Here is a 22984-nt window from a genome sequence, read left to right on the forward strand (position 1 = left end):
TTCTCCCTGGCCATCGCAGCCTCCGCTGGAGGGGGCAGATGCCAAGGGAGCTCCGGCTGCCCCGGGCGGGGGGCTGGTGTTGAAAGCAGAGGGGAGGTGGGAAGGAGCCCCGGGTGGAGGGGGGGGGGGGTCACTTCCCTGGCGGTGCGGGGAAGAAAAGCCTGGGGGACCGGAGCAGGGCCTTGTCCGTCCCTCGGGCCCTGCCGGACGCACGGGACCTGCGCCGGGATCCTGTGGGGGTGACGGAGGGAGCAGACGGCGGGATTATTGGGGCCGGGGGCAGCGGAGCCCCCCGAGAGGGGTCGCAGCGGAGGGCGGCGGCAGGGGCACCAAAGCGGGACGGGAGAAACAAAGCCGTGCGGTGTATTTCCCTTGCAGCACGCGCTGCGCCGCAGCAGGTGCAGCAGGGAGGCAGCCGGGCCGCCTGGACGAGCCCCCGGCGGTGAGCCCGCGCCCCGGGGCCCCCCTCCAGGGCTGCTGCCCCGCTGAAAAGCTTTTCTTGCCTTTCTCAAGGAAAAAGGCTAAGTCAAATGTTTGAGGGCAAAAAAGGGCTCGCTGGCTTTTTATTCCCGCACTTAGCCTCTCCCAGCACTGCCCATGCACCCAGTGCCCTTAAGGTAGAGGCCGAGCCCGGTGGCATTTCTGTCACTGCCACTACAGATAAAAGTCCTCTTTGCCCCAAGCAGGGGGAGGGGACTGCTCTGCAAACTGTTTTTTGTTGTTTTTTTTTTTTTTGAAGAGAAAGCAAAAGCAAAGGGAGCGCTGGAATCAATGCTCAAGGAGCGTCTCTCCCTCCCTCCCTCTCCCTGCAGGATGTTAACAGTTTATTAAACTGGTAAAGGAGAACGAACTCTGTCGATGGGTACCCTGCTTCCAATAAAAAATGTTTACATCTATGATAAACATCTAACATGGGGGGACATAGATTGTCCTTATTTCATTTGTATTTCAGAATCAAGGGAAACTGCAACGACATAAGACCTGAATTGAAAGACTCCAATAATACTAATATATATTGTGTATCTATTTCTATATAATGGGTTTACATTTATATAGAATAAATGCATATAACATAGTATAATGCAGTGAAACAGAATTAACCATCAATTCTATCCAAGGGGAATTGGCCTCCATAGCGTAAGAAATTTGAACTGTATCAAGTAACTCCTGGCCGGATAGATTGTAGCACAGCCTGAGGACACAGAACACATTACAAGTGTTTTTGCATCGTATAGTTGTTTTCCTTAGTATGCCATTACTATTAGTTGAGATAATGATTATGTTCTTTCGTAACGGTTGGTTAAGCTTCTGCAAAGATGTGTGTCACAAAATAATCAGGAGTATGTAAGATTAACTAAACAGGGTACATAAAGATTAAGATCTCTCAAAAGGCAGGTATGTTCCTCAAGTGGGTGTCCTACGCAGAGGGGCCATGATGTGTATTACGGGATTATTGCTAACAGCCTGCGTACGTATTAGATTTGCCTGTCTGCTGTTATCTTATGGTTCTCAAGTAGTAATATTTCTGCGCATGTAACTGCAATAGGTATTTAGCTTATTGTTTTATACTTTTCTGTGGGGCTCTGAGCAATAAACAGCAGAAACCCCGCAGCCAGCCGAAGGAGCTGAGACGCGTGGCCTGCCGAAGAGCCTCGCTCGGCAGCGGTGGCCAGCCGTGACCCACAGGCGCGCGTGGCGCGCTCACTGGACGCGGAGGGCCACGAAGGAACGAAATACGTCCCCCGTCGCCGAGCTCGTGGGATAGTTTTCTTCAGCTGCGAGACTGCTGAACTTGGTGCTGCACGTTTTAACAGTCATTTAGCAATTACAGTACTTTTGTACTACTTGTACTTTGTTTCAGTTTCTTTTCTGAACTGCGTGAAGCACTTAACGGACCAGGCGATGGCCATGTATCACAACAAGGGGATACCGCCTGCCCTCAGCCCTCCACCAGCCCTCACGAGGCAGCACCAGATGGGCAAGAGCGAATGCCTCCAAGACGATCCCTCACTCGGCCCCGAGGAGGAGCCTTGAGTCGCAGGAGCCTGACTGGACTTGCGATCGCCCGTGACTTGCAGGCTATCAAAAGCGGGGACTTGTAACTGCGCAACCCCGTAAGATGGTAGTGCTATTGCGGGTAACAGGCCATAAGCTTTGTACTGAGTTTGCAAGGCCTCAGGACTGAGACTTGCCAGGCTTGCTCTGCTTGAACTTTTCTTGACCCACCTGCAGCTTTGTTTTAAACCTGGTTTAGCTGTGACAGCAGCTTCTCTAACTGACCGAGTGTCTTCTATGGCTAATTTGTTTTCCTTTTGTTTATCTTTACGCAGTACATCCGCAGTTTTATACCGACGGCCGTTAACAGGCAGTTTACCCGTGCCGAATGAAGACAGTTACAGCTCTGCCACAATGACGCAGCGTGGAGAAATACAGGCCGGCTACGACAGCAGAGACCTCTGGAGGAAAAGGTGTCGAAGCGTAGTAGCGAGCGAGCGAGCGTACAAAAACGACCCCGAACAGATGCTTGGAGCAAGGAAGAAGACTCCAGCAACGCGAAAGTCATAGTGGCCTCGCAGCTCCGTCGCAGAGCTGCGACCTCGGCGCCGCCCCTCACGCCCGGACACCCTTCAGCCTGCCGCGCCCCCGCTGCACCGAGGGGGCGGCGCGAAATGGCGGCGGGGGCCGGGCGGCAGCGCGGGAAGGGGCGGTGCGAAATGGCGGCGGGGGCGGGCCAAGATGGCGGCGGGCGGAGATGGAGGGGAGCGGGCGGGCGGTATTTCTGCACGGCGGGGCGCGGGCTGGAGCCCTTCGTGGCGCGGGAGGTGCGGGCGCGGCTCGGCGCTACTGAGGTGAGGGGCGGCGGGCTCGCCTCAGCCCCGCCGGAGTGCGCCGACAGGCAGCAGCGTGCGATGGCGCTGCTGAGCCGCTCGTGGCAAACCGCTTTCCCCCTTTACTTACTCATTTGTTAACTTTTTTTTTTTCCTCCCCCGAAGGTGGACTGCGTTTCGGGAAAGGTGTTCTTCACCGCTGAGGCGGAGCTGAGCGACCTGAAGAAGCTGAAGTCTGGAGAGCGATTATTTTTGCTGCTTAAGAAACATGCCCCGCTCCCCGTCTCCAGAAATAAAGGTACGGCTTGAAGGAAATTGTTTTAAATAGCTAATTGTATTAGCGCCTGTCCTGCTGGTGCTATTCGTATACATGTGTGTATCCCCACCACCCCTCCGCTGGAAAAAACCCCTGAGACTAGAGTGCGGTTGCGGGCCCCTGGGGCACGTTACCTGTTCTCGTCACCGAGCAGGCCCACGCGCGTGTCCTGTGTCACCGAGCTGCTCAGGACACGCGTTTCTTGTAAATCTGAGCGATTCAGGTCACATCCTGTCTCAGTGTCGGAATTAGAGTCTCGAAGATGGCTGGATATCAGTGGGTTTTATTTAGGGGGTGACCGTTGGCCTGTACTTTTGACGATCCGGTTTATCCGTGGCTCTAAAACTTAAAATGAGAAATAGGGACATCTAAACTTTTCTCCTTGCCCAGCTTCAAGGCTTTTTTTTATGTGAATTGGCCTCGGTATTCCTTGTGTTGCCATCTCTTTTATCGTGGCTAAGTCAACAGGACTGCCCGTAGGTGTGAGGTTGGGCATGGGTGAGGGACTCTGCAGGCTTGAGGGCAGGTTGATCAGTAGCGTGGATGTGTTTCCTGTATAAAAGAGTAAACTTATGGCTCTTATTCTGAGGTGAATCCAAGTGATGCTTGCTCACGTCTGTTGTTTGATCCTGGAACGCATCCCAGATCTCCGATCCTGGATTGAGTGCTTTTGGGGGAGGATGACGCAGTAGGTTAGTCCCTCAGTCTCTGGGAACGACTCTAGAAGTGGTCTGGTCTTCTAGTACTGCCAGACTTTTGCGAATCAAAGTTGCGGAACTTAATCTTGGTTCTGCAGAGCCTGTAATCAGACTGCTGTGTAGGTCTTGGTTGATGGGGTACGTGAGCATTGGGAGCTCAGCTGTATTTGCAGTGTGGGCTGCCGGAATTCCTGGATTCAGACGTTAACGAAGTCTAAACACAGTCTCTGTTAACGTCTGTTGTCAACATGTAGAAAAATCAAATGCTGAGATTGAACAACCTAACCTGAGATTGACTACTTAACCTGGAAACCCTTTTTCTTGCAGGGAAAGTGTTGCATGAAATTAAAAGCCTTGTCATTGAGGAACCAAGATACTGGCTTGATATTATCTCCGTTTGGAAAAATCTTCATGGACACAAGGAGAAAAAAGAACATGTCTCTCAGGAAAATCCCTTGCCTCTCAAGAGAAAATCAGAAGAAGAGATGAATATTGCAACTAAAAGACAGAAGACGGAGACTCATTTTGAGGAATGTCAAGCAGGAGCTGGAGAGAGCTGTGCGGTAACAGGGAGAAAGAGCGATCAGGATTTTCAGGCTGAAAGTAAGACTTCTCTAGAAGACCCTTCCAAAAGCAGTGAAGAGAAAGCCATTGAAAATGAGAAGCATAGCTTCAGTTTCAGAGTGTCTTGTCGCTGTAGTGGAGCAATTGCCAAAATATTTACTTCTCAGGTATACTAATTTTTTTTTTAACAAACTCGTAAAGGTGGAAGGAAATGTGTAGTTTATTTGCAATTTAAACTATGTTATATGTTCTAGAATAACAGTTTATGTGCATGTATTTTCTCAAAAAGCGCATAACCTGCTTTATCTTCAGCAGATAGAAATACAAGCAGCGATGTTCATTTCGGGGTATGATGTTACCCTGAATGTTTTTCACATCAATGCCTTTATTGAGGATAGGTAGACAGAAGTAAGAGGCTGAGGTCGCTGGGTTTGTGAAATTTGGTGCAGTCTGAGGAACAAGCTGACAGCACCTTACATCTACCAGAAGGGCCATTCCAAAGACCCCAGAGCCAAACTCCTCTTAGTTGTGGCAGACAGCATAACAAGGGGTAAAGGGCACAAACTGCAGCTTGGGGGGTAAAGGTTGGGTGTTGGGAGGAACCTCAGAAAGGTGGTGCAGCCCTGGGACATGCACCCAGGGGTGGATCATGGTTACTGGGGTGTCAGGACTCAGCTAGACAGAGCTCTAACCACCCTCTGAGAGGGCGGTGCTATGGAGACCTCCAGAGGCCCCTTCCCACCAGCACTTTTATGATCTATGCTGAACTTCCATTGTGATAAAATAAAAAAGCAATGTAGCTGCAGTTTATTTACGTTTCTCTGACTTGAAGGCAGTAGTGGTCTAACTAGTGTTTCCTTCCCCCCTGCCCCAGTGAAGTTAGTACCTCGGGAAGATGGGATGCCATGAGCATGCCAACACCAATGTTTGCTTAAATTGGTGCTGTGAGTTTGAACCCTTAGTCTGAAGGTAGCCAAAACTTTCTAGAGTATATATAGAGGTAGATTTTTAAATGTGAGTTTGTGAGTTGTAGTTGTGCATGGTAAGTTTCCCTTTAGGTACAGCCATGAGATATAGAACGTGTGTGCGTGTGACCTGAACAAGATGATTATAGGTGCTTGTTGTAACTTTGGCAGAACTTGAACTTCAGTCTCCCGCATTCCAGGTGAGTAATAGTCATTTTGCCCTGCAGTGTGTTTACTCTGTGTGTCTTGTTCTGCCTTTTTGCATCTCTTCAGGTCTTTGTATGAATAAGTTCTGTAATGATTAAAGAGAGACTGTTTTTCTTCCCAGGTATTTACAAGGACTGTACAATCAAGGCTGTGGTACTGGGGTTTTTGTATGTTGTATAAGGACTAAAGTCTTTCTCCCCTTATCTGTAGTTTTCTTAATTGTGTTATTTTTATTGCCTGTTGTTCGTTCTTCTCACAGGAGATCGGAAGAGCAATCGGCATAGCAATCATGAAGCAGTTTGGATGGAGGGCTGATCTGCGGAATCCAGATCTAGAGGTAGCGTTGTTTGCCAAGATGGTCTTTTTCTACTCCCGGATTTGCCCAGCATCTCTTGTGTTTTGTTCTCCGCTTCCTTTGTGCACCGCACTGTGGACTCTCCCTATTTGTCTCTCTGCCAGTACGTTTAGCCAGAGAGCATCTGCTAGCACAGAGCAGAGTTTTTCACTGGCCACTGTGTACAGGCCTCCCAGTACACCTGAGCGCTAGCCGTAAATACCAGAAGGGCCAGCATGGGCTTGTATTGTCAGGGGAAGGATCTGTCTAGGGGACAGCTCAGAAGCCTGCAACCTTAAAAACTTCTGGACTCTGGTTGACTCTGTTAAAGACGGAGTACACCTGAGCCGTTGGGCAGCCAGTTTAGCTTGTGTAGGGGAAGAGAGAGAGCAGCAAGGTCCTTTTTTTGAGGACCTCCATACTTGAGAATTCAGTTTAGGGAAGAGGTTGCAACCCTACACGTCCTCCTAGACCCTGTCTCTTGTAAGCAGCTTGTTTAAGACACGCTCTGTGGTGCAAGCTGTCTGGGACCTTGGGAAGGACTCTTTGCTCTTGACAAGCTTTCTGCATCCCTGTGCTTGCCATACAGAAGCTGCTGTCAGCATTGATGCTGGGAGGCCTGAGGCCTTCTGTGAAAGCTCTGTTCATCCGCTGGTTCTGTGTTTCCCAGGCGGTGCATCAAATAAGGCTTTGAAACAGGAATGAGGGGGCTTGCTCCTTAGTCGGACTCTGAAACTGTTCAAGTGCTGGAGAGTGAGACTCTTCAAAAGTAGCATATTTTCCTTTGAGCTTTATGGGGAGGGATTGCAGTCGTGCAACAGCTGTAGGAGAGCTCAGAGCCTTCTCCTTTTGGGATGCTCTCTATGGCACAGGAGAGCAAGCTCTTTATGTTGTCTGTATTTCTGAACGTATTGCCCCCCTCTGCCTTGCATCTGAAATATGCGTTAAAGGCACTGGTTTGAAGAGGAAGGGGAAAAAGTTGTGGGGGAGGGAAATGAATGATTTCAATTTTTGATGAACTTTCTTCTGGTGCGAGTATGCACAGTGAGCTATCTTCTCCTGCTTAGAGTAAATGGTTTTACAGTTAGATATCCATTTGACATTACAAAAAAATGGTTCCCTTAAAGATTTCAATACTTAAAATGGATTCACCTGGTGTGATTTCTTCTGTTAATCATAATTAACTGTAATTTCCTAAAGCATGCATTTTTGTCCTTAAGCTAGGATCAGATATTCATAGAAACATCTTCTGAGTCTGGTTTAAATGAGCTAAATTTACATCATGTCCAACTGAGAGATTCTAATGCTGTTGTATATGTTTGTTTTTCCCTCTTTCAGATCTTTGTACATCTAAATGACATCCACTCTGTGGTGGGGATTCCCCTTTTCAGGTAGGCATTCTCATCCCCAGTTGTTTTGGCAGTACCAGAACAAGCATAACTTCTAAAAGGTCCTGTTGGCCACTGTGAATATTGATCTTCTGGATTAATATTCATTGGACAGTTGTGTGGTCTGTCTGGAGCTTTCCTGAGAGTGTAGACCAGGCTTTGCAGTGAGTTCGTGGATGAAAGCAGACCGTGGTTTCTGTCTTTCTGTTTGCAGATCTGAGAAGTCTGCTTCCATTGGACTATCATGTTAAATGGGCTTTTCTGGCTTGGTAGTACCATCATCTCATGTTGCTTTTACTGTCTGCAGGCTTCCATTGGCAAACAGGGAGTATATCAAAACAGCAGGACTGCGATCAACAATTGCATGGGCCAAGGCATCTCTGGCTGAAATCAGTGTAAGTGAACGTTCACAGCAAAGGTGTAGAGACCCTAGTGAAGGGGGATTGCTGCCAGTCAGGGCTGAAGCTGGAAGACTGAAGAAGTATTATGGTTTTAATACCTATGCTCTGATCCAAGGCATAGTATTGGTGCAAAGTTTCAGAAACAAGTGTGAAAGCCTAGAGGAATACTAGAGCAAAACAATATATGCTAAAGAGATTATAGGGGACATACTGTTGGTTTGAAGGGGTCCCTACCTTCCCCTTGGAGTGGGACTGTTTCCAAAACAGTAGATCAAAGTGGCTGTGGCTCTGCCTAGCTGAGACTGGAGAACCTCCAAGGATGGAGAACTGCAACTGCCCTATCCCAGCGCTGTTCTACCCTCCCAGGCAAGCAGTTTTACTTTGTACCCAGCCGGAACTCCCTTGGCTTTGCTGGTCGTGTTGCTCCTAATACAGCCTAGGGTAGGGTTTGTCTAGGGTAGCGTTGCCTAATTTGTAATGAGAGCACACTGCTCATGTTCAGCCTAATGTATGTTGTAACCCCAGGTTCTTCTTAGTCAGGCTGTTTCTCCCTGTACTGACACGTGCCTAAATTGCATGTCTTTTTTCACTCTCCATACTTCAAAACCTGTTTGCGCCCCCCCTCCCTCCCCCCCCCCCCCAAGGAGACAGAGTGATCTTTCCCACATGTTAATTAGATACCAACATTTGTCTACGCTGCAGTCATATTTTAAGTGTCACCTAAAGACTGGAGGCATTGATGTATTGTCTTGAAGTTATTCATGCTTTTTATTATACTGGCTTACAAGCAAGTTGGGTGTGGTAAAGCGGTGATCGTTGTTACCCATGCGGGGTTCAGCGGTAATTTACAGGTGATGAGTATATCAGAGTAAGCTTTGCATTGGGAGAGGAGTCTGTCATCTTGCTTGGGCTGCAATAACCCCTTTTATTTTGGCAGGCTGGTGCCTTTGTGCTGGATCCAATGTGTGGCTTAGGAACGATACTACTGGAAGCTGCAAAAGAGTGGCCTGTAAGTGTGATGATCCCAATAGGAGGAACCTTCCAAGACTGCCTGTGGTTGCATCAGGAGAAATCTGTATCACAGTTATACTGAAGTCCGTGTTCTTACTGGAAAATTGGAACCAAACAGGTCTTTCTAGGCAGTTGTTAAAACTCTTTTAGTAAAGACATTGCTCCACAAGAGTGTAAAACAGTCCTACACGCTTGTGCAGAAGGGTGCTGGGAGCCCTGTACGTGTGCGGGGTTTGAGCCAACCATGGGCTTTCCTTTAAAATGCCTGGGTTTATTGTGGGAATAGAGGTATCAATGGGACACTACAGTGAGTTTTTTTAGCATTAGAGGCAGTGCAGCTGTCTGTAAGTAGCTGGGATCCTGCTGTTACAACATAGCCCCTGTGTTTCTCTGAACAGGTCTGAACAGGTCTCTTGAGCAGCCTGGAACATGAAGGGAGTGAGGATGTCACAAACTTCCCCCATTCCTCCATCCTCTTGGTCTATGTATTGCTCTGTGTGGTAGCAGTGGGTCTCCCAGCAAGGGGTTTGTCCTGAAAGAGCTGTGAAACAAAACAGTTCTGTGGAGGGTTTATAAAATAAATACACCTGTTTGTCAGCTAAATGATTTTTCCCTTTTTCTCCGAACAGGAAGCCTGTTACTGGGGTACAGATATAAGTGATTCACAGTTAGAGGGTGCATATGTGAATATTAGGACTGCAGGCTTGGTGGATAAGATTGAGTTACTTAAAGCTTCTGTGAAAGGTATGTCTGTAAACGTATATTATGGGAACACAGCAAAGGCAAATCCATACGTAATGTGACTTGTAACTTAAATTTACCAAATCAATAACAGCAGGGGCTCATGAAGCATAATTCTGAATTATTACTGTTTTGCAATACATGTACTTTAAATGACGGTGGCTTTTCCTTGAAAGAGGGAGGGAGTTTGCTCTCAGCTCATGAACTAGTCTGGGGAGAAGGTAATCATTTTATGACCTTGTTCTGAACTTCAGCGCCTGAATCTGTATTAGTCTTATGTGAAATTCATGACAGACAGAAGCTAGGCTGTTCTTCCCTGTGCATAGATGGATGGAGCATAATTATTTTTCTTTCCTTGCAATATTTATTTCTTATTAGAAAAACTGGCTGTAAAGCCCTAATGGAGCTTGACCTCTATGAGGTACTCTGATGTCAGGCTTTCCTTATACTGAATGAATATAATTGGTGTCCTAGGCACAAGTCAGAATCTGTTATTTCTGCATGTTTTGGGAAGGACTGTAGGTAAATTTGTCCTTCCACTTGTAGATAAAATGTTTTACTGTAAGTGCAGATCCAAGGATGATTCACGAACCATCTTTAGCCATTCTGGAAAGGCTGTCAGGGAATCACAGCAGGGCTTAGGTAGGGCGAACCTCTAGAGGTTTTTAGTCCAGCTTTTCTGCTCGGAGCAGGGCTAACCCCAAAGCCAGGTCAGGTTGCTCAGGGTCTTGTTCTCTTCCTTCAACCTGCTGGCAGCATGCTGGCCAGCACCACCCAGTATGTGGTTGGCATTTGTCACAGCAAGGGTGCTCTGCTGGGTCGTGGTTAACTTCTTGTTCTCCAGCATTCCCAGGTCCTCTTCTGCAGAGCTGCTACCCCAGCCACTTGGCTCCCAGCCTGGACCCCGCTTGGCTCCCAGCCTGGACCCACCAACATATCTGTCATTCTCACATAAGTCAGGAAGAGAAAACTCATTATTCCTAGGAGAAGGCAGATTTAACATGTGGCTCCTTGCCATTAATATGCATGCATTTGAACATCTGCACTATGTAAAGTGCTTGTAAGCTTAACTTCTTCCACACTTTACTTGTAAAGATTTACATGTTGAGATTGCATGTTGAGAAGCAGCAGTTTGGAAACATCCCATTTTGGAGAGTCTTACTGATGGGACAAATGTATCATCAGTAACCAGGGAATCTGTGAGCTAAACCGTGCTGTCTCATGCCATTGTCTTTACCCGGTCTGCACTGGGTTGGTAGTGTGTGGGACTGGCTTCATAGTGCTGTTCATGTAGATAAATAGAGTCTCGGAATGTGGGTGCGCGACCTTTGGAGGAGCTGGCAGACAGCTTTGTAAGGTGAATGACAGTGTAGCTCCTGTTCGTTTTTCAGATAGTCAGATGTAAAGACTTGCCTTTGTTCTGCAGCATTGCCATTGCCTTCAGAAAGCTTTGATACTGTGATTTCGGATATTCCATTTGGGAAGAAGTTCAAGATCACAAAAGACATACTGCTTCTACCAGATATCCTCCAGGAGATGGAGAGGTATGTGTGGTGTTTGACATGCTTGGGGCGTGGTGTAAATGTAATGGTGGTTTGCAATCCTAAGCATTCAGCTAGCTTCAAGTTTCCTCTATTCTAAACACCCTCCAACTCTGTAACCTGATCCTATGAGGGCTGTGAAAATCTGAGGGTTTTTTGCTTTTACTTGTTGCTTAAAAGCTCTTGTGGCTTGTCTTGCAAGCTGTGGAAGTGCTGGTGGCAGTGCAGACCGCTGGGGGGGAGCGTGTTGCCTGAGCCATGCTCATAAGCATTCTTTGCAGACCACAGTGGTGTCAGAGAAAGGTAAAAGAGGGAAGAGCAGATTGTGAGAAAGAGCAGAGGATAACCTAGCCAAACTTGAAGTATGGCTAGGTAAGTTAAGCAATAATTCTTTTTCAGTTGAGGTCTGCTTGTATTAAATCATAGGCTTTCATTCTGAGTTCACAACACAGTTTTTTACCAGCCTGCCTCAGCAGGAAAGATTTCAGACCAACAAATGGTGATATGCATGTTCCCCTCTGAGTGTACTGGAATATCCAACTAGCTGCTGGGTTTTCTTTTAAATGCCTCTGTTCATATCTCACCCTGTCATTTTGTGGCAGAGTTAAGCCAAGCCAACAGTAGGCTGCTTTTAGCAAGCAGTTCCAACTACCTGCCCTCCCTCCCTGCATTTATTGGCTGAAAGCAAGCTCTTTCTGCAAGGTTTGTCTTCAGCTGGGTACCAGGAATGTGGTGGGAAGATGGTGAAGAAGGTAGGGTAGCTCCACAGAGCATCAGGGCAATCTTATGTCACCTTACGCTTACCATCCCTCTCTTTGGCCTTGTTGGGTGTTCTTACCTTCTGGTCTCTTTTCTTTGTTGGGTTGTCCTAAGCAAAATATTTCCTTGAGAAGGTGGAGATGAGGAAGGGACAGTTATCTCGAGAGGGCCCCCCCCCGGCAATACTTTTTCCATCCACTTGCTGTGAACAGAGCCCATGTGGTCTCTTTTCCTCTTTCAAAGTCAAGTGTAAGGTTTCCTCATGTACTAAGAAACAAATAGATTGCAAACAATGGTTAATTTACCTCTATTTCCTGAGGTTGAAAGACTTTTTAATTAATCAGTGGAACACTCAAAAGTTGGGCCTTTTAAAATTTCCAGAGGGAAAGGTCAGCTTCTGAATTGCCTTACACGCTTGAAAAACTCTCTCTCTTGCTGTAATGGGGAAACTGGTCCTTTGCAGACTGATGCAGGCTCAGGTCTTGCGTCTCTTAATGAGACCGAAAAAGGGATTCGAAGGTGATACTGTCCTTAATTCTTGGAAGACTTAAGGATAAAAATTGGATCGATATTCCCTGCTAGCCAAATGGAAAGAACTCCTGAGGTCAGAAACGTCTGGGAGTCAGTAAAGGGCCCAGCTCTCCCTTTCAGGAAGAGATACAAAGACAAGAACTTTAAATACCACTTGGAAACTTAGCTTACTTTGAGCTGTGACCCCTAACATGCTTAGGTGTTTTATTGGATGTCAGTGACCTCTGAGGCATCAGTAATGTTGAGTTCTGCACAGATGAATGAATGCCAGGGGGATGAACCACCTAACCTTTGTTTTCCTGCAATTGCCAGAGTACTTCGTGTTGGAGGGACTGTTGTATTGCTGCTCAGTCAAGATCTCCGTAAGCACGTGGATGGCATTACGAAGCGTGTTGAAAATGATGGGTCTCCTAATGCTGTTTCTGATGGTGCAAATGAAACCGCTGCTGTGAAAGCCGTGAATATCGATGGGAGTTCTTCCTCTGCGGCGAAAGGTGTTGAACCCTTTCTGAGCAGCGGACAGATGTGTTTTGGGTCTCTGGTGCCAGATGGTGTCTATGGGGTTAGCCTGGGAAAGACAGATGCTTTCATATACAAATACAAGAAGATCTCTACTGCTGGGAATCGGTAGCTTTCTTGTGCTGTGCCTGAGTGACCTTGAATCGTGATACACCTGAAAGCAGCATGGTGGTGAGCCAGTGGAACCCTGCTAGTACAAAGCCTGTACTATTTGTTAGCTCACCTTATTTTATTTGGATGTGATAAGGTATTTGTTTTCCCTCTCCTCGGTATTTGGGAGAGGTAGAAGGTACCTGCTAGTGTTTTGATTTGTTGTAAAATACTGTAATGAGGCAGAGTCCTCAAATCCATGTTCAAGCAAAACCTCTCATTATCAGGGGGAGTTTCTTTGGGAGACAAGGATTTTGTCTGCAGCAGTACAAAAATTTGGGAATATTAAATGTAAATGGATTTTCACCTTGAGCAATTATTTTTAGGAAGCGCTTGTCTGAAGACGTCTCTCGCTCTTCTTGAGGGCTGGTTGTCCGCTCTGCCTCTGTGTGCATTGCGGTCTTGGATTATTTTAAAGCTAGTTTGAAATGTTGCTATTCAGAACTATTGGAGTGGAAAATAAACTATTTTCTATATAAATTCTTTGCAGCTGTAGCATGTGCCTAACAGGCCCTTTATGCTTCAGTTTCAGTGTGAAGAGACATATCTCTATAGCAAGTGGTGCTTTTCCTTACTAGATCATGTTACTCTAAGGACATAACGTGGAAGATGGGGAAAACTTTCAGGATGGGGGAGCAGTTGAAGGTGACTTCTGTCTGCAAAGAAGCATATGGAAAAACTCTCCTGAAGAGAGAGTTTAGTCTATGCAAAAGGTATTTTGGAGGGGACAGCCTTAACTCAAGGCTTTCTCACAGCTGCTCGGCCAACAGTGAAGAATTTCTACAAAGAATTATTGCAAATTGCTTTCAGATGATATTTTGGACAAGCATTTGCAGCTTGGCAAGCTGGGATGGGATCATGCATTGTGCTCCTCTGCCTCAATCAGTGCAGAGACAGCGTTTAACAGCATCTGTGCATGGTGTGGTTTTTTGTTTGTGGGGTGGGTGGGTGTGGTTTTTTCCTTCTGATTCTGAAAAGGTGCTTTGGCTGGGCAAGGAAAGAGACTTTTAATCTCCAGAAGCGCAGTTAAGCTGATGATTAAACTTTCTGTTGTTAAGAACTGCTTGTGGAGCCCCTCCACCTTGATACAGTGCTAAGGTGTCTTTTCAGTGAGATCATCGTGCTCGTGGGAAGAGGCCCCTGGAGGCCTCCAGCCTCCCTGTTGGAGCAAGACTATTGCCAGGGGTAGATCACATCAGCTGAGGCTTTGTCCAGCCAAGTCTTGAAAACATCCAAGGATGGAGTTTCTCACCTGTACGTGTCCCAGGGCCAGACTACCTTCCTAGGGGAGAAGTTCTCCTAATGTATGAACCTCCTAAGCTGCAATTTTTGGCTGTTGTCCCTTGTTACATTGTCTGATACTGCAAGAGTTTGGCTCTGTCATGTCTATAGCTCTTTCAAGATGTTGTTGGTTCCCATCAGATTTTTCCCCCTCAGCCTCTTTTTCACCAGACTAGCCAAGCCCAGCTCCCTTCCCTCACCGGTGCTGTGCTCCAGGGCCCTGACTGCCTAGGTAGCCCTCTGCCAGCCCCTCTCCAGTTTCTCCACGTCCCTCCTGAACTTGAGGACCCAACACTGGACACAATCCAGGTGGGGCCTCACCACTGATGAACAGAAATAATTCCCCTGGCCCTGTGGCTCCTAATGCAGCCCGAGATGGGGTTTGCCTTACCCATGGTGGGGGTACACCATTGGCTCGTGGTCAGCCCACTGTCTGCTGTAACCTGCAACCCTTCTCAGCAGGGCAGCAGCTCAGCGCAGAGCTCCCAGCCTGGCCTGATGCACAGGGTTATCCTGCCCCCAGGTGCAGAGCTCCATGTCTCCTCCTTGAATGTCACAAGGTTTTTGTTGACCCAGTGCTCAAGTTGCCTGAGGCCCCTCTGGATTGAAGTTCTGCCACTCATCATGTTAGCCATATTTTTTTTCCCTCCCCTTCACCCAAAGTGGAATCAAGATTTTTTTTTTTTCCTCAAACCTTCTTGGTGTTGTTAGATTACTGTTTAATGATCTAGCGCTCAGCTTATCCAGTCAGGATCAAGACCCATCAAGTAGTGTAAATGCATCTGGAGAGAGTATTTCTGCCTCAAGGTGGTTACTACAGAAGACAGGCTAAGTAAACAGGTAGGAGCTGACTGTAACAGGACCTAACTGTTAGGTGAGAAACACTGCTCTGTGCTCAGTGATAGAGCAAAGTGCAGAAATGTAGGGAAGACCAGCCGCAAAGCTGTGCTTAGCTTTGATTTATCCTGCTGCTGTTTCCTGGTGTCTTGACTGCTCCCAGATCAATTAATTGATCTGTTGGGTCTAAATCTACTTTGTATGATTGTCTTTGCCTAAGCTGCTATTGATTTTTTTTTTTTTTCCCCCCCTGCTTTCATTTAATTGACAGTTATTGCCTTAAGCCATGATACTTCTGTTCCACCATCCTTGCCTCCCATCTTCCTTCCTCTCCCATCCCTTTGTTTTTCAATCAGCCTTCCTTTCTCCCACTTCTCCCTTCTTTTCCCAGTCCTTTGCTCACAATGGTCTGTACCTGAACTTCTCCCTCACCATGCCAGCGTTCACGTTTATCTTGTACCATGCAACCTTAATTGCTGAAACAGCTTCTCCAGTGGCTCTGCTGCTTCAGCAGTGTCTGGTCTGCTCCTCTGCAAAGCAGGCTGTGCTTCCTGGATCTTCCGGCCAAGCTCTGTCCTTGTGCTCAGCAGGTGTGAAGCTCTGCTCTGACAATGAATGCACGGATGCCATGCTTTGAGGACGATACCGAGTTAAGTGGTGGCAGAAGAGGGTGAGTTTGGATGAGTTAGGACAGATGCATCGACATGGCACTGAAGTTTCTTAACTGTGGGCTGGCACTGTCAGTTTGAGTGCTGTCTGATGGATTGGCTTGTCACTGTGATCTGTTAACTTGCATGTCACTTCAATTAAGCAATGGAAAATGCAAAGCGTTGTTCCCCGTTCCTTCCCTCCCATCCTGTTTTCATGGGTAGCTCCTTAGCCCAGAGAGGAGAGGTTCCCTTGGGCTCTAACCTTAGCATGCCGCGTTGTCGCACAACTACCGCTGATGTAAGCGCTATCCAGGCTATGACCCTCTTGGTTTATGAACTTCCTCTGCTTTGCAGAAGAGCCCAGTTCCAAGCCATGAAATTGCAGTCGACACAAATGCTTTTGACAGAGGCAGGTATTTTACTACAAACCTCATCGCTTAACAAAGAGGCTAATGTTCTCATATCCAAGAGGCCGCCTTGGAGGCCTGTAGGAGTCACTTAATCCTTCTCACAGTGCAGCTCAGGTGCTCAGAATGGAAATCCTGGTCACTTACAAATTACACGGGAACTTCAGGTACAAAAGGGAACCAAGCTGGAGTATTGTTACAGCAAACACTTGCTCTGGATATGCAAGAAGACGCACGCTGATTTTTAAAAAGAAGGGTCTGTTCGAGCAGTGGCAGGGGCAAAACCTTCCTTTAAGGTCAAGTGCGAAAGGTGCTGAATTAAAACATTATGCATGATGCTCTAGGGAAGGGGGGATAATTCTAACTAGCATTCATTTGGCAGCAATAACTTTCCTTGGTTTCTTTATGCACAGACACTTGAAAAATAGAAATAACCCTAAATTCTTGCAGTGACTTTCCTCCCCCCTCCTTTAGCCATCCAGTGCAAGTATCTTCCTTTATGCCCGCGTAGCATATTGAACTGAAACAGCTGATTCTGTCCTGAGAGCTGTCTCCTTTTCCCATCTGTCTGCTGGGCAGCATGGGAGAACAGTTTGCTGGGCTGGCAAAACATGACAGTCAGATTTTGAAGAATCAAGTTTTTGTGCTTGGAATGCTGAATTTAGTTTTTGCTTCTATTTCTTTTAGTAAGTCCTGAAAAATACCGTTCAGCCATCACTGAGCCATGCTGGCGAAGGGCGGGCAGTCATACGGAGGAATCTCTGGCGGACTTCAGCTGCATAATCTTGCTTCTGCTGACAAACGGGTAAGCTGTGCAAAGACACCCAGCTGCTACTGTAAATCCCAAACTGCACCAAGCACAAAATATAGACCAGCCATATCCATGTTCTACATCATCAGGAAGACTGTAGTTGAATTTGGGGAGGCGGTTTAGATCGTATGATATGCTGGCCGCATAAGCGCACAGAGATGTAGTGCAAAATATTCCTGTAAATGAAACAATCACATTAGTATATTGAGATGAAGCATAAGGTGAATAACAAAACAAATGTTAAGCCTTTACTAATCAAATAACTTGCACCCAGTTGTGTTGATCTATGTTATCTTGGGTAGCACATAAAGCTTTAGTATGTTACCCAATTATACAAGACTGAGCCCTAGTTCTGTGGTTGTGAATTGTATCTCCTGAACTTCCTGGTTGCTACTTTTAAGAATAAAAGAATCTCCTCCATGACTTTCGTCATGTCTCTCTGTTCTGCCCTTACAAACAGAGCAAGGTAGCTAAAGCCTCCATCTGCGATCAGATCTGATCCACGTGACAAAATCGCACCAAGCAAGCTAGCGTCGCGACACAGAATCCCCTCCGTGGGAGCACTCCCTGCTGTACGCCTCGGAGGAGCCAGGAAAAATTGTTTTGCGTGTGCTTTGTGTAACCTGATCTGAAGGGTTTTGTGCAGGTAACCTACCTCTGTGTACGGCCCTCACCAGCCTCCCACGACATACCTCTACTGAGAACTGCTCATGCTAAATAGCTCTCCAGCCGTCTTGCACACACCCTTTTCCCAGCCTAGGCTTTCATTGGGTTGCTTTTCATTAAGCATTTTTCGCTAGGCTATGTTTTTCATTAGACAGCTAAATTAGCAATGCACGAGCCTTTCCTTGGGCCAGTGCCTTTCAAATTTTTTTTTTATAAGATAGCTGCTCAAATCAAAATATTTCCTCTAGCACATGAGCCTTATGCTCATCCTCATGAATTTGGATGCTTCAAACATCTGCTGGTTTCTTTTGGGAGGATTTTTACCTCTTCTTTCTCTCCTAAATACCCTTGAATTTTGTAACCAACATTTTTTTTTAAATTTTTTTATTCCCCTCCTCTGTTTTCTATTATTAAAAGAATCACATAGTCAAACACCAAGGACTGAAAACTGCAGCAAGGGACCCTTTCCGGTCTGGAAAACAAAGATGGCTTAATATGTAAAGGAGGGGGTTTGCTTTAGCCCTGCAGTCCTTTCCTGCTGTTGCATGAGGCTTAAAATTTCTTTCCTCAGGTTTTTTTGTTTCTAATTATTGGACGTTGCACTTGTCTGAGTAAGCAACTCATTTCGTGCAAGAGACAATAAGTGGAGATCAGAAGGAAAGGTGTGCTCCGTTTACTGGCATCGCACGCTGCCTGCCCAAGGGGAACCTGGTAAAGCTTTCGTCCATAATTAGCATGCTAGAGTGACGTGTTACGTGTCATAAGGATCAGAAGGCCTGCAACGTGCTGGGTGAGGCTTTCTTCCCCAAAAAAAAGCTGACTGCTGCTACGATACACCTGCAGAGAAGAACTGCTGCAGCCATGCCCAGGAAACCAGCTGTGATTCTTCTCAGGTCTGTTTCCACCAAAAACAAGAAAGAAAGAGTGGGCAGTACAACAATGGTCATGCCTTCCACTGCAGGAAGGGGACTGATACCCGGAAATAGCCACAAGCCCAGCTGGCTGGGGCTGGGCACACCCACAGTAGGAGTAACCTTAGACCTACAAGTACCTTTAAGTAGAAAGTGATCTTTTCCAGGATCAAAACAGCTAGACTGTTTTCTAGTTGTGCTATAAGCTTCCCTCTATTATATGAAGCTTCAGGCATATAGCATTCAGGATGCAGGTGCAGCATGGATGTATGCAGACACACAGTGGTATTTTCTGTTTGTTCTCTGTTTCCTTCTAGAGTTAAATTTAAAGCAACGTGGATGGGCAGAAATGTTCTTGCTCCACTTTCTAATTGCTAGGGAGTTTCCTTGCAGACAGGTTCTGCCATCATTGTTTAGCATGTGGTTTCTGATGTCAGCTTCTGAAACATCTGCTAGTGGATGTTTTCCAGAGACGACAAAGCACAGGTTTTTGACCCAGCATCTGCAGACCCTTAGGGAGAGGGGAAAGGTGATGTGTCTGTGAAAGGTGGCTAAGAGAAGCAAGCTTACAGGCAACAAGCTTAATTCATTGCATGTGGCATTCGCACTTTCCTGGAATGATTGTGGCCTACAAATAGAAATGAGGGTGAAAATGGCTGATGGCCAGACCCCAGTGGGACACTGCTTCCACAGCCCCTTCCTCTGTGAACTAGTGTCCCGTTGCTGCCCTTTTCATATAAAAAGGGGAGCGTGGGGCAGTGACCTCCCTGGGGAGTGGCAGGCTGCGCTGAACATTTACGGAGCAGATGCCATTCATCTTGCTGGATCGCCTTCGTCAGGTTGAAGGGGACGTTGCGCAAGCGTATCGGCGGGGAGAAGTGGTACTTGATAGCGGTGCATCTCTGGGTGATGCCTGCCAGAGAAGACCACCAGGTAATTGAAAGCAGCCCCTGTCTCCCCTCAAAAGCACTGGGAGTTAGTCCTCTTCTTCATAGCTCATCCTTGTCACCTTGTCCTCATCTTCCCTGGCCCTATGCCATGTGCTGGGCGCCTGCCCTTCCCTTTCTTCTCTGACTACTCAACTATTGTCTGTGCTGCCAATGCCAACGCCTGTGACCTGGCTCCTTTGGAGACCGCTGTTGGCCTGCTGCACTTGGGAAACTACCCATGACATGAGAGCCTTAATTCCAGCCCCCAAATAAAGGCATCCTGCTTCCCTCTAACAGACCAGGAGCGTTTCCAGACAGGCCTGTAGGAACAGGGGGAAACGCATACTCCTAGCCTGCTGAGTAAAGGCAGTCAATGCGTTGCTCCTCCTCGTGCTGGAGTTCGTGCCTCTCCCAGCAAAGACAAAACTTTCCCAGAAAAGGCCTGTGCTGCAGCATGAGAAACAATGCACTGACTAATGCAAAAGCACAGGCAGGAAGTGGCTGTTGCTAATCTCTTCCAAGCAGCCCATGCTGGCCTGTTGCAGCACTGGATGAGCTGCACCTTGACAGCAGTGAATTTGCAGGGGAGAAGGAAGAGATGGGGAGATTGCACTTGATGCACTTGGACCTCAAAGGGTGGGGGGGTGAGTGCAGGGATCTGGCTGGATTCCAGCTGTCAAGTGATTTGCCAGTGACAGATACCCCCAAATGGCCACTGCTGGGCAAATGCTGCAGTGATGTGCCATGCCTCATTCGTGCGGGGATCGCTGCCCTGGTGTGTCCCTTCCATATTTGGGGTATTTTTGCCTGCCCTTGTTCTTAGCAGAGCAAATGACAGCACAAACTGTCGCTGTCTCCAGACTGTCTGCGTTATCATCCTGGAAAGATAAAGGTGTTTTTCTTCCAGTACAAAGCACAAGTGTGCGTGCGTGTGTGTGTGTGAGCACAACTGTGAAGTGCAATGGAAAAGCCTCCTGTTGGAGGAGAGTGGGGGGAAAATGGCCAGGCTGCGGCACTGCTTTTTCACACTCTTGCATTAGTCATCCCTAAAAGTTTGAGGTTTAGCTCTTTTCCCTGGACCTCAGGATTGACTTCAAAAGGAGTGTACCAGTAGAGGACTGGTGTGCTGGAGCCCCAGGCCTCTCACAACTGGAGCCAGCTGGGCTCGAAACCAGCCTTAGCTCATGTGTTTTCCTTGGGGTACTGTTTACATCCACCACCAACCAACCCTGGGACTAACACAAACCACAGCTTTTCCCCTGACCGCGCAGCCTTCAGCATCTCAGACGCATCTGCCTCCTGAGATCCCACCACCCTTAAGCGGATGCTCTCTGGCCCCTTAGAAGGACATCCTCCATCTCCTCCAATCTCCTAAGCAAAGAGGACAGCCTGGCCCCAGGCCACCTCTGTGAACGAGGATAGATACAGCACCTCTCCCTTACATCCAGCACAGAAAGATGCTGGCAGGGAGGGCTGGGAAGACTCCTCCAACGGAGGCGAATCGTACCAGCATCGCCATGCTGAAGCCAAGAGAAGCGTGCCAGTGCGCGCCTGCCGAGGAGCTCCAGGTCTGAGCAGCAGCCAGGATTTGGGGCTGTAGAAAACAAAGCGGTATTTTGGATCTCGGCAGCATGGAGGGGTCATGAGCACAGCTGGCCCTGGAAATAACACCACGTCCAGCCTCAGCAAGGTGTTTTTGTGGCTGTAAGGTGCAGGTGATTGCGGATTAGGTTTGTGATCCCTAGAGGCGCAACAGTACAACGTGACAACAATTCCCAACATCAACCAGGAGACCTCTTCAAGCATGAGCTCTTTTCTGCATCTCTGTTCCTCGGCATATGCGAGCTTGGCTGAAACCGGTAGGAATTGCAGCGCTAACATTTGCACCTCCAGTAGGCTAACAAGAACTGTTCACCTTACCCTCCATCTGGTAAATGTTTTTGCGGGCAGGCCTTGAAAACGTTCAACGAAAGGTGCCCGTGTTACTTTTTGTGCCTCAGACTCCCTCTGCAGCATGGTGATGACCTCCAAAATGGGATGGCAGAGAGAACAGCGTGGGAGCTGCTCCCTTACGAGGGGGCTTTTTTAAAAGCATGAAACAGGGTACGTGCTGGTACACCCCAAAGCCAAGCTATCTACTTACCCCAGATAACCGTGGCCAAAACCTACATCCCAGCGCATCACCACACGTTCAGTAGCGTTGAAGGAGAGGAAGCGGGAAGATGCTTGGCTGAAGCGTCACAAAAAGGTTTCGCTCCCAGGTGCAACTTTTATTGAGTGAGCGTGACCCTTCCAAAAGGGATCGAAGAGCAGCTCGGCCTGACTCCCTGCAGCACGCGGCTAGAGCATCCCCCCCTCCATAACCACATTTCATCAACAGGAGGAAAAGTTGGAAGCAGCAGAAGCCACCCCACAACTCGGGGAATGAAGTGATGCCTGTTGCCAATTTGATCCTTTCCTGAAGGTAGAGGGGAGTGTGTTGCTCTCCGCTCCATCTGTCTCTCTTACCGCAGAGAAGTTACAGACACTACCAGAGAAACCCGGGGGTGTTTTTACACGAGCAGAGGAAGCACAGGGAGCTGCCATGGATAGAAAGCAGGATTTAAAGGGGGGGGGGGGGGGAAATCCTGCTTGCTTCATTCGTATCCCTTTCTACCCCAGCAGAACCTGGCAAGAGCATGACATGGGAGCAAATATAAACCATTTCCCCTCTAATGAGATAAAAATGAAGACTGAAAGGTAAGAGCAGTGATGAGGATATCAGTGCTCTCCAGCAGGATGTCCTCTAGCCTTTCCGGACAGAGCTCAAACTCCCTGGCGTTTCCTTCCGTAACTCGTTCGCAGCTGCCGCTACTCCCAAACTTGTAACAGAGCCCAGTCCCTTTGGATCGGCTCTTCGAGCATCTGTGGCGGCCCTCTTCAGCTAACCTACTCCTGCTGCCTTTCCCGGCTCCTCTGGCAGCAGAAAGCAGCCCAACGGGGCCCCAAGACCCCAGTCACTCGCCAGCCAAAAAAAAAAAAAAAAAAAAATCACAGCAGCCCGAATCCGATTCTGGCAGGTTTAAAACCATTTTATTTGTGGTGATGTCGAAAGAGAGCAAGAGTCGCGCCTAGCTGCGCCCCGTCCGCTGCTCCGATAACCGCTGGCGACAGCGGGGGCGACCGCGGCGGGGGGCGGCGGCAGTGCTGGGTTCAGCAGCGCGGAGCCCGGGGCGGGGGGGTCCCGTTTGCACGCACGGGGAACGGCTCTAAGGGGCGGGGGGGGGGGGGAAGTCGCCGGTGCCGGCTGGCTCACCGCTGCGGACGAGGCTGTCGAGGCGGGTGTCGACGCCCAGGTCCGCCAGAGCCCGGCGGGTCGGTGCCGCCGCGGGTCGGTCTCGTACCAGCCGTCGGTGCAGAGCGCCCTCACCAGCGACCCCCGCCCGCCTCGCGGCTGCGCCGCCCCACGTGGAGCGGCGCGCCGCGCATGCGCCCCCCGCCCCTGCTCCCTCCCGCCGTCGTGCGCAGGCGCGGCGCCCCGCTGGAGCGGAGCGGCGTCG

General features: G+C 48.3%; 2 protein-coding genes across 4 annotated transcripts; one reads left to right on the forward strand and one right to left on the reverse strand.

Annotated features, from left to right (window-relative positions):
* The first annotated feature begins 2699 nt into the window (after positions 1–2699).
* On the forward strand, positions 2700–16924 carry THUMPD2 (THUMP domain containing 2). 3 transcript variants are annotated; one of them, XR_011140558.1, is made up of 13 exons: positions 2700–2849; positions 2994–3126; positions 4170–4573; positions 5838–5915; positions 7251–7303; positions 7608–7695; positions 8639–8710; positions 9342–9456; positions 10880–10997; positions 12597–12778; positions 13480–13666; positions 15662–15741; positions 16816–16924. XR_011140558.1 is itself a non-coding variant. In XM_068940488.1 (11 exons), the coding sequence occupies exons 1-11, from the start codon at positions 2715–2717 to the stop codon at positions 13488–13490; spliced, it is 1389 nt and encodes a 462-aa protein (XP_068796589.1). In that variant the 5' UTR covers positions 2700–2714; the 3' UTR covers positions 13491–13861. The 3 variants fall into 3 exon arrangements, 2 of the variants coding, with proteins under 2 accessions (XP_068796589.1, XP_068796588.1); XM_068940488.1 differs by lacking the exons at positions 15662–15741; positions 16816–16924 and having other exon boundaries at positions 13480–13861; XM_068940487.1 differs by lacking the exons at positions 13480–13666; positions 15662–15741; positions 16816–16924 and having other exon boundaries at positions 12597–13259.
* TMEM178A (transmembrane protein 178A) lies at positions 16874–22913 on the reverse strand. Its single transcript, XM_068936521.1, is given in 6 exon segments — positions 16874–17115; positions 18361–18418; positions 18421–18500; positions 19316–19500; positions 21589–21675; positions 22855–22913. Coding segments are annotated over 6 exon segments (711 nt in total).
* Positions 22914–22984: the final 71 nt, after the last annotated feature.

Source organism: Struthio camelus, chromosome 3, assembly GCF_040807025.1.
Source record: "Struthio camelus isolate bStrCam1 chromosome 3, bStrCam1.hap1, whole genome shotgun sequence".
NCBI classification, from domain to species: domain Eukaryota; kingdom Metazoa; phylum Chordata; class Aves; order Struthioniformes; family Struthionidae; genus Struthio; species Struthio camelus.